The 10,164-nt window shown below is 33.4% G+C and overlaps 1 protein-coding gene across 1 annotated transcript; it reads right to left on the reverse strand.

Moving 5' to 3' along the window:
* Positions 1-232: 232 nt before the first annotated feature.
* LOC106462598 (putative aminopeptidase W07G4.4) lies at positions 233-9,235 on the reverse strand. Its single transcript, XM_013922541.2, has 7 exons — positions 9,041-9,235; positions 6,841-6,926; positions 6,259-6,363; positions 5,644-5,719; positions 4,408-4,526; positions 4,207-4,290; positions 233-388 (listed from the first exon to the last, which is right to left on the reverse strand). The coding sequence occupies exons 1-7, from the start codon at positions 9,177-9,179 to the stop codon at positions 257-259; spliced, it is 741 nt and encodes a 246-aa protein (XP_013777995.2). The 5' UTR covers positions 9,180-9,235; the 3' UTR covers positions 233-256.
* Between the last annotated feature and the right edge of the window lie 929 nt (positions 9,236-10,164).

The following is a 10,164-nucleotide window of genomic DNA, read 5'->3' on the forward strand; positions in this document are numbered from 1 at the left end:
TGAAAATTACCTTAGTGGAGTCAGTTACACTGCACCTGCTGAGTGGGTTTAAAAAGTGTGGATATACACGAGAACAATGAAACAGAAAGACTGGTTTAAGCAGTTTATTTATACAGGGATTATGGTAGTAAAATCACTGCAAAACACAAAATTGAAAACTTGTGTACCTACCCATGAGCCTAATGAATCTCCATACCACTTTCGGTGAAGATCCATCCACACCATGCAAAGTAGTTACAGACAACAGACAGTTCTATTAAATTTGTATAGATACACTAACCTCTCTGCGAATTGTAGATATTTCAAACATATCTCCTACAAGGTCTCCTGCCTGTCTTAAGCTAGTTCCAACCTCTGCTCGTCTTGCTGGTCCATTTTCCAAAACAATCTTAAAAATAAACGAGGTTTATTATTTGTAGATAGATATATTTATAGCACATGAACAAACACGTCAAAACAATGCACCTGAAATACAGTAAGTCAGTTTAAATCTTAATTCCAAGTGCTGTAGAAAAGAAAAATTAATTCATGTGATCCCATAGCTCCGAGTCTATTACTACTCAAATAATTATGTATGGGTTGGGGGGGGGGGAAGAGATAAGCTCACCATTTGGATTGAAAAATGGCTGGAGGGAAGAAAACAGAATTCGGCCAAACATCATTTGACAAATTGCCTTTAATCAAAATCAATGCGTATGGTAATAATGATTCTAATTATGAGTATAATTTTAATGGGAATCACCTTAACAGTGTTAGGGAGGAAAAGGGTGTTGGTGTTCTGGTTGAGCTGTTTCTTAAGCCATTCAAGGAGTGTTGTTGTTGTTAGAGGTAGGGCAAATAAGATTTCCAGTTAAATGTACAGAAATATTGAATACAAGTCCAAAGAGATTATACATTTCATTGTGTATATCTCTGGTGAGGCCTCATTCGGAGTATCTGTGTTCAGTCTTGAGCTCCTTACCCAATAAAAAGACATTGAAATGTTTGAGAGTATTCGGAGGAGGGCGAATAAGGTGATAACCAAGATGGAAAGGTTGTCATATGATAACAAGTTAGGATCTCCATAGTTGTTTTCTCTTGATAAAATAGCGAAAGTGGATCGAATCGAGTTGGTCAAAGTTATTAGGGGAACTTAAAGTACTGATACATCACCTCTTCTCCAGATTTAAATGGAGAGAACAGTACGACAAGGGGACACAAATATATAAATTTTGGCAGGGTAGGATTCACCTTTAGTTTAGACAGTTTCTTTTCTAACAGGGTGGTTGGCCTTTGATATAGGTTGTCTCCAAATGTGGTGGGTGAAGAAAAGGAGTTTGTTTTTAAGTGAATAGAACACCTTTTTTGTTGTCCTTAAACATTAACCATACTTATTGACAATCAATTCATTTTCAGGATACAAACCACACAATAAAAAGAGCAACAACGAATATGGTTATGTTTTTTTTTTTTTTTTATTTATTTATTTATTTAATCTCTACTTACAAACTTCACATTCAGAGAGAAATGGCTCTTTGTAAATTGAATTTATTGATAGTTAGTTGTTTACGAATTCTGGACTATTTGATTTGCAAGTGATAGTAGATATTACAGATTTTATTAAACTTACATTTTTCACAAGACTTAATAATAATAATCCTTGCAAGGAAAATACATAAAATTTGAAAACAGACATTTTATTTTAATTTTGTTCAGTAATAATCTTCTAGAAGTTATACATCAGTAAAATGAATGCTTGTAACTTGAAATAAAGAAAGTATTACAATGGTAGCCAAGTTTCAGATTTTTCAAAATTCAGCCTAATTTAGCTTGACTTTCTTATATTAGATGATAATGTTTCTTTCAGAATTTCTCTTAACACTTGTTCTTACACCGAGAATATCAAATTTTCTGTTATCAAAGCATTATTCTTTGGAAAGTTTATTCATTTTTAATTTTGAACAAAGCTACTTGAAAGTTACCTGCTCTAATTTTGAAGTATTAGACTAGAAGGAAGGCAGCTAGTTAACACCACCCATTACCAACTCTGAACAGTGGGATTGATTGTCAAATTATAAATGTCTCCAAGGCTGAAAGGACGAGCACATTTGGGGGGCAGGATTCAAACCCGCAAACCTCAGTTTGCAATTCAATTGTCCTAACACCAGGCCATGCTGGGCCTCTTAGGAAAGATACATTTTATTTCTCACTGCTGCAACTTTTAAATTCTATTTCGAGTTATTAAACCATTCACGACCGAGTCATCTTAGGAGTGGACGTAGCTATTCTTCCCTCATTTATTTTTTAGTTTAACTACGTGAATGTGCAAATGCCACAACCTTACATAGAGTGCCATTCAACATAGTATTATCTATTTGATGCGAGACTTATCAACTATTCATTTTTTCTTACATTAATGATTTAACAAACATTCTTGGTAGAGGAGAGTAAATACAACATGTAATATACAGGAATACTAAAAAAAATAATACAGATATATGTTTTGGAGGTTCCAGAAATTATGTAAACTGTACGATGGACAAAAGTTGTTGTTGTTAACTTGATTCTTCACATGAACGTCATCTTGCACTCAGACTTGTCCGAGTCAGACCGACGTTGTAAATTCACGGACATATCTTGGATAGAAATACTTTTGTAACATTTGATTTTATGCGTACAACAGACTTGTACATTTTACCAAAAGCTTGCCACATTATTTGTAGATACACTTAGTAAGTTCAGAAGTACAGTCAACATCCCTTCTTCGAGACAGAGTCAGTACAATGAACTAACACTATGCATATTCGGTTAAATTGAGACTATAAAAAATGCATACGCATATATACAAATTCTTTATATTGTCTAGTACCTTTCAAGTGTGTACAGATATTATGACAATTCCTCCTACACACAAGTACAAGACTGTCTACAGTAGCCTCAAGTAACTTGAGCCAATAAATAGACTGTGGATTTCAAGGAACTATTTACTGAGAAAAAAACACACAAATCAAATGACAGTTCCCATAAAATGAACAAGCAATTAACATGCTGATCAGCAAATACAATAATACTAAGATCATTAGCATTAATTCCAGACATGTTTTAGAACGTAAACTACAAGGTATAGAGGGTACGTGAAGAGCTATAAATTTTACGTACGTCACTAATCGAGGCTCGTTCATGTGGTATAGGTCAGGTAGCTGAATAAGCTGTTAACTGCAGAGCTTCACAAGATAGGTCTGCTTAGTAATTGGAGATTTTATCCCAATACCCTTAATGGCATAATACTTGACCTTACTTAACAGAGTTGATGTTATCCAGAATATCAAGACTGGACACAAGTGTAAAAGCATGATCAAGAAAACTGTTCAGGTAACTTGAAATAAAGAACTTTTTGTTCCTTTGTTATTCTCTAAGTAGTTAATACCTTTTTTACTGACCTTGGAGAACACTGCTTAATCTTATCTTGTGTAAGGATGACCAGAGAAATGTCATTCGGTGGTTGATCAGGTGATTATCTAGAGGCTACAGCCTTACCTATGTATAATGAAAATAACCAGTCGCATGGTAGCGTATGTTGCACAAGGTAAATACAAGTTTTCTTTGAATCTAAAGAAATCTTGTATTTGGCAATTTGGTAGATGATATTAATCGAACATCCAATAGAAGTGATGGCCCAAAGTTTTTAAGTAAACTGTAAGTACGCACACTGTGTGTCTGTGTTTCACATTTAATAATAAGTATGCACACTGAGTGTCCGTGTATCACATTTAATAATAAGTATGCACACTGAGTGTCCGTGTATCACAGTTAAAAATAAGTACGCACACTGAGTGTCTGTGTTTCACATTTAATAAAGATTGTTCCTTTTTTTATTATGTGAAACCTGTACATATTCAAAACAAACAATAAATTCAGAATAACTGTTATAGGAATACATTAAGATAAACACACAATATATTCATAACCCACTCCTCCATAAGTTTACAGCGTACTGGACAATAAAAAACGGAGATTTAATCTTTTTCGATATACCAAATTTGCTGGTACTGTTGCAACCTACTACACCTGGAAAAAGTGTTATGCACAAACATTACTTGTTTAAACTCCAAAAATTATCATTTTAATCATAGAAACAAACAAACAAACATTCATTTCACATCTATTAAACAGAGAGATGCGACAACAACAAAAATTTGTTTTTAAAATAATAATTGAAATACTTACTGAATATCCATCTCCAACTGATAAACAGGCATGCCCAGTTAAAGTGGCAATGGTAAAGAAATGTGGATCGGGTTCATTTTCTGCCTGGAAAAATGGAAAAAAAGTTTACGTTGTACATTTTAACTACATCTAGATTTAAAAACTTAATTAAAGAATAAATTAAAAAAAAACGGAAATTTTCACATTTTCTCCAAGACTAACCTTCTCTTTTAGATGGCACAGAACATCAGCCATTGCCATCCTCCCTTCAGCATCAGTGTTTCCTACTCTGACTCGCACACCAGCTCGTGAAGTTACAATTTCGTCTGCCACATACGAATCTAACAACATCATTTCCACACAATTAAACATTTAACGGCATGAAGGAAACTACAAAAACCACTCTTATATCAGTTCATAAGCTCTAAAACAGAATATATTAGTTTATTTAGGGTCCAAGGAATCAATGCACAAACACAGTCAAGACTCAATTCTAATATCAATACATTCCAACTATAAAAGATGAGTTAACCCCTTTTTAAAATCAGTGTCACTATTTATGTACAAAGTTACAAATATCAAAATAAAGTTAAAGTAAGAAGAAGGTAAAGATTACTGTAAAGCATAAAGGAGAAAATACAGAAAGTTAAAATTTGCGCTTGATCTGCTGTGTATTTTTAAATGTCTACAAAAACAATTTCTTTTTTAAATTAATGGACATAAAATGACTTGGAATTTATGTGAATTTATTTTGAGTATTAAATCAAACAATGTTCTGATAATATAAAATAATTTTATTGTCTTTTCAATATATACAAAAAATTGCTAGATAGGACAGTGTTTGATCCTCGTAAAAATGTAGGACTTTGGATATTTGTTAAACCTACATTTTTGACGTTCCAATTCCAAAAATTATTATTTAAAAATAATTTTCCTCATATTTCTCATCATAAGTCAAATTTCAAGAATTACAGTTTTACATTACTGTACTAAAAACCCAGCCCCTTCATTACATGGGTTTTCAAACTGGTGTTTTGGGTATAATTCTTTTAAAGTTGAAATTAAAGAGGGGGGGGGAGAAAACTTGACTTTTGTGAAAAAGTCTTAAATAAATATCAAAGCGGCAAACAAACTCTTTTAACAGCTTCCCCTCACTGATAATGAATGAACATGGTTATACAAAACTAAGCATCTTTCATCCAAGTACAAAGTTTCTCCAAGTCTTGTGTTACCACTTCTAACAAAAATCTTCAATTTACACATTCAATGAAATCACACACACACACACACTTATAAAAATGACCCAAGACTCGACAAAACTTAACATGCTATTGTTTAATAGTTATTTAGAAAAATAGAAAGTTAAGATAATTTTAGTTGACGATTTCGTCATTTTCATTGACGAAAATGTAGTAACAGTAATTAATGTGCAAGTTTCACAAATTATTATACACTTACCTGGCCCAACACTGTTACGAACCATTGACATTCCACCAATAACCTTTATGCCTTTTGGCTGCAGACGAGCAAGAACCTTAAAAACACCATAAATTATTTATTATCTCTGAATGATCTTCTTCCATCACCACATTTGTTCTGTTCTCTTATTTTTTCTTTTTGGATCAGAAATTTTAAAGGTCAGCGTTTCGACTAACGTATCAAGACCTTACACCAATAACTATTCTATCTAATCCCACCCATACTCAATATTTCTAAATTAAGGTTCCTGTACACAGGAAAGCCATAAATAAATATAGTTAAATCTTGCTGTGGGAAAAGCTAGAGATGTTTTACTAAACCATGTTTGTTAAGCAACCTTACTATTTACAATATTTAAACGTACAAGATCTCAAACGATGTTCTTAATTATAAAAGTTCACTGTTACCTACTGAAAAATTAATAACCAACACAGACTGGAGAGGAGATATAAACTCCATCTGTCAAAATTATTTGTTCAAATATCACCTGTATTAAATTTTACCTTTCTTCAAAAAATTAACAGCTTAAATCATAACAGTTTTGTGGCTTGTAATGCTTGTGCCAGTTAACTGTATTTAATTTCATATATTTACTTGGAAAAATCCAGCAACTGCAGCAGCTCCACACTTGTCACGATGCATTCCAGCCATAACCCCTCCAGCTTTAATGTCAGCACCACCAGTGTCGTAGGTAACACCCTAGAAACAGGAAAGTTCTGGTTGTACGGGAAAAACAACAAAAAAGTTACATCTTAACTTTTAAAATGTGCTCAAGTTTTAACTGATTCCAATTTCCTTTTTTCACAAACAAGCACAGAAAATTTCTTTGCTCCAATATTTAGAACATTAGTATCCAACACCATAGAACATTTAACCAGTTTAGCATATTTCTCAAACACTTGTTTAAAATAAATCAATAGACAATAAAACATCTTAAAAAAAAAGCCATATGTGACAAAATCTCATATTCAACCATTGTAAAATTAATGTTAATCGAAATGCAAAAATCTCGCACAAACACTCGCATGCATTAGAATAATTAATGGTTTTCAGAGGACAACAATAATACCTAGACATAGTAAGGAAAATAATGAGAAAATTTTTGTAATAGCAGAGGAATAAAATTAACAAATATGTTTGTTTTTTTTTCTTAATAACTAGCTGCTTAAATTTTACCTTTCCCACTAACACAACGGTCGTTTCCACTGGACCTTCTGGTACATATTCCAGAAAGATAACTCTGGCACGGTGTCGTTCAGTGCCTATAACAAACACAAATTTCCAAGTTTACTTAGAATAGAAAAACACGGTAAGGTTTTGAGGATACATCTACAGAAGTTTTACAATTATTCTACACATTGTATTCATGTGCATGTAAAAACAAATTTGGTCTTTAAGAAAAGTTTTACTAAACAGTATTATACATACTGCCAGATAGTATTCCATTGTTGTTGTTGTTGTTTTTTGTTCATCATTATCTCTGCTTTTTATGTATCTTTTCTTCCAACAGGTAGTCGATCTGTCTTAAGTTGTTTTCACTCTACCATCTAACCAACGTTAGGGTTAACTGTCACCATATTGTTGCAACAAATGAAAATTACCGACATTAACCGGTGTCAAGATCTTTATTACAATGGAAATAACATGATCAGATGTTTGGCCAATAGTCCTCATAGGTTTAGTTGTAATCTTGTCATGTAATAGTTGTTGTTTCTAAGCATAAAGCTACACAATGGGCTATCTGTGTGCAACATGTGGACATCAAATGTCAGATTTATGGACCGAAATCTGTTGATTTAGTGCTAGCCCACTAGGGGATTGTCATCTGACAGAAAAAAAAGAAAAAAAAGACCTGAAACTGATAAACAAGACATTTTCAACTGAATATCACTTGAATATGAGTTACAACTTAAAAGTTGTAAATAGTAATTAATCAGAGTTGTTGTTGAATGTGTTGTTTCATTACGGTGATTTAGTGATAACTTATAAAGTTAGGTTTCTCTTTCTGGTTGTTTATCCTAACTCATGTTGAGATTATATTGTTGAATTAGAAATTAAGTTTAGTCCGGTCATTTGTAGAAATCTGCGCGTGGCAATTTCAATTTGTGAACATATTCTGTTCATCTTGTGAAAGTTACAATGTCGTTAAGAGTAAATGATACATTATAACAGTTAAGGAAACAACAGATCAGCATACATTAGTTACATACAACAAGTATTGGCAGTGAATTTATTAATGGTAAGACGCATTACCACCAAAAGTACAAAAGGAAAGCAAACAGATTGAACATTGTACTAGTTTTTTGTATGCAAACTATTTGTTTTACACAGAAACTTACACCTTGTTTTCATGCTACCATACAGTTTATTAATGTATGATTACAGAATATTGTTCAAATTGTCCCATTTGGCCTTTTCAGATTTTACACAAGCCCATACAGCTTTAAGAATGTTCAGATTGGGACTTTAGGGAGGGAAAACCGAGGTTGTTAGTACTATATCATCCTCTTTATGATCAAAGGATTATCTTCACCACACTTCCCATGTGCTTGGGATCATTGATTTACTGGAAGGTTAATTAATGCCTTATGAGTAATTTACCTGAGGAAATGTTATGATGGGTTAGAATGTGCCTGTAGTTATCAGCAGTTAGGGTACCATCAATTTTGTAGATGCGGCACATTGACTATACCATTCTTCATAGAACAAACCATCATGAATAGCTGCTGAACAATTCTAACTTGGTTTCACATGTAAAGAGCACACATCTCCAGCTTTCCTCATTCTACTGTTTGTGGTCCAATATCCATTTCAACCCTTTAGCTTGGTTACCTCTTCTTGGCAGTGATTTTAGAAAAGTTTGTTTGTTATGAATTTCACACAAAGCTACACAAGGGCTATCTGCGCTAGCCTTCCCTAATTTAACAGTGTAAGAATAGATGGAAGGTAGCTGGTCATCACCATCCACTGCCAATTCTTAGGCTACTACTTTACCAACAAATAGTGGGATTGACCATCACATTATAATGCCCCCACAGCTGAAAGGGGCAAGCATGTTTGGTGTGATGGGGATTCGAACCCACGACCCACAGATTACGAGTTGAGCTTTCTAACCACCTGACCATGTCGGGCCTTTCTGAAAAGCTACACATCTATTGAGACTATATAATGTTAATGTCACACCTCTACTTACAGGAAGGTTATTGGCAAGATCTATATTAGATCATCATTAAACTTGTAAAACACCCCCGAAATATACAACAACACTTATGGAGAGTTCAGGTTTCTTCCTCAGTAACTCATATTATTAAAAATGTTCACATCCATAGAAACCAAGCTTTATAAAACAAAGCTTATAAGCTTTAAAACAACTTACATTTAGCAGCTCGATTTACTGCAGCTAGCAGCGGGTATTCCTTCTCAATGACCTGTTCGTCAGAGATTATGTCAACTTTTATACATGAAGTATCAGCAAATACTTGCTTCACGTACAGTTCAACGTTGGGAGCCGACATCCTCTCGGGATCAGATCCACCAATATCTCTAGCAACTGTCCTGAAAAATTAACAGAAAGATGTTTACTTTTCTTTCTTTGAATTAAAGATCATTTACATACACAAACACCTCCCATTTAAATACCAAAATAATACCTCAAATCACCAAGAAAAATTCTGTTGGTTGTCAAAACTTTTGTTGAATCTGAAGTCTCTTATTCATAAACTCAATTCCCTCTCCAAAGTTCCTGTAATCTTGAACATGGCAGAGTACACCACTATGTTACCAATCACACTAAAACTCTTTTTGAGTCAAGGAGTTGTGTTCTTGTAAATGCTCTAATAATCTCTACCAATGCATCCATCAAATATTTACTGGGGGGGGGACCAAGACTGACAGCTCTGACAGGCAAGAGAAATGTATTAAATGTTCACCTATATCAACAAGTTGCAAAATCACCAACTAAATCATAAGGAATACTGAAATAATAATGAAAATTGTTAACATCAGTTTCGTCTGGTAATTAGCAAACCCAGAGGACCTCTGTACCTCAGCTGTCTTATAATAACAATAATAAAAGAAGAAGAAAAAAGAATAAATAGATATTCTTTAGGCTGCAATAAACCACATCTTGCCTGAGGTAATAAGCAAATCAAACAGTTTTAATCATAATTCAATTCTTTATGGAACAACAAAGTCTTGTAACTTGTGCTGGATAGAAACATCTATAGAAGAATCACTGAATTACACGTGTATCTGTAGACTGAAATCAAATGAAAGCCTACACAAGGCTTAATAAAAGCAATATAAAAGCAAGTTGAAAGTCAAGAAAATGACAGACAGAGTTAAAGGTACCATCAAGCTAACTAACAGATTTGACGTTAAAAGTTTTATTCTTTTTATTGTTGTTCCATTTTGTTTTCAGTTTTTTTAAACTATAAATTGGCAAGGAAAACAAGAATATTACAGAAATAAGAGGTGTCTAACTGATCAAGAGATCAACTA

The sequence above is a fragment of the Limulus polyphemus genome, unplaced genomic scaffold, assembly GCF_000517525.1.
Source record: "Limulus polyphemus unplaced genomic scaffold, Limulus_polyphemus-2.1.2 Scaffold1205, whole genome shotgun sequence".
Taxonomy (NCBI): Eukaryota; Metazoa; Arthropoda; class Merostomata; order Xiphosura; family Limulidae; genus Limulus; species Limulus polyphemus.